This window comes from Vigna radiata, unplaced genomic scaffold (genome assembly GCF_000741045.1).
Source record: "Vigna radiata var. radiata cultivar VC1973A unplaced genomic scaffold, Vradiata_ver6 scaffold_2209, whole genome shotgun sequence".
In the NCBI taxonomy this organism is placed as follows: domain Eukaryota; kingdom Viridiplantae; phylum Streptophyta; class Magnoliopsida; order Fabales; family Fabaceae; genus Vigna; species Vigna radiata.
In genome coordinates this window covers 1-1,302 of record NW_014543537.1, presented here as the reverse complement: position 1 = coordinate 1,302, position 1,302 = coordinate 1, and the positions used below count along the sequence as shown (strand labels likewise).

The 1,302-nt window shown below is 31.9% G+C and overlaps 1 protein-coding gene across 1 annotated transcript; it reads left to right on the top strand.

Annotated features, from left to right (window-relative positions):
- Window positions 1-7: 7 nt before the first annotated feature.
- LOC106754480 (polygalacturonase-like) lies at window positions 8-900 on the top strand (the record flags this gene model as incomplete). The annotated part of the gene is made up of 2 exons (XM_014636496.2): window positions 8-523; window positions 649-900. Coding segments are annotated over 2 exons (753 nt in total), but the record flags the coding sequence as incomplete, so codon positions are not given.
- Between the last annotated feature and the right edge of the window lie 402 nt (window positions 901-1,302).

The following is a 1,302-nucleotide window of genomic DNA, read 5'->3' as shown; positions in this document are numbered from 1 at the left end:
ACAGAATTTTGGTTTCAATTACATCAATAATTCAATAGTTCGTGGAATTACATCCAAGGATAGTAAACACTTTCATGTCAATGTTTTGGGCTGTAACAATTTCACATTTGATGGGTTTAAAGTAAGTGCTCCAGGTGATAGTGCCAACACCGATGGCATCCACATTGGAAGATCCACCGGTGTGAATGTTCTTAATACAAATATTGCCACTGGAGATGATTGNGTCTCACTAGGTGACGGTAGCAGACAAGTACTTGTGCAAAATGTGAAATGTGGACCTGGTCATGGTATTAGTATTGGAAGNCTTGGCAAATACAAGGAAGAAGAGCCTGTTGAAGGTATCACAATTAAGAGTTGCACTTTAACAGGAACTAGCAATGGAGTGAGGATTAAGACTTGGCCTAATGAGCCAGGAACAATTACAGTTACAGACACGACATTTGAAGATATTACCATGCAAAATGTTTCGAACCCTGTTCTTATAGACCAAGAGTATTGCCCATGGAACCAATGCTCCAAAAAGGTATTTAGTTCCTTATCTATTAATGTACACATTAACATTGTTCTTTTAGTACAAAAATATTTCTCGCACTAAGGTGACTTGAAAACCTAATTTTTATCGTATCTCTTATTGTTGTGATGATTCAGAATCCATCGAAAGTAAAGATAAGCAAAGTTATCATCAAGAATATCAAGGGAACTTCAGGAACTAAAGAAGGAATTGTTCTTGCTTGTAGTAGTGGTGTACCATGTGAGGGCGTAGAGTTATCTAATATTGATCTCACATTTAATGGAGCTCCGACAACAGCTACATGTTCTAATGTCAAGCCAAAAATAACAGGAAAGGTTCCTGCCTGTGAAGCTCCAACTACTAAGAAAGAATAATAATTCAAATTTTTTTAGATAGTTTATTTATACAATTATTTGTCTTGATAAAGTAAAAGAACAGTTATAGAATTAGTTATTGATGTAATTCCTTGTTAAATAAATACTTGAAACAAATTCAAGTAAAACAATAATGTAAAATACTTCCATTAAAATGTAAAAAAGTTAATTTCAATTCAGAAATTAACTTTTTTTTAAAAATGAAACTTTAATTTTTTTATTTTAAAATACTTCCATTAAAATCAGTTACAATAGTTTTATTTAATTTGTTAGTACAATTGTACCAAACCTCTTCATCAAAGTTGCCTGTTGTAATTAATGGATACAAATATAATTATCTTTTTTCTCTTGCTAAAAAAGGCTTAATAAATTTATTGGAAGTCCAATATTATATAATTCTCCCAACTCTTAGGATGA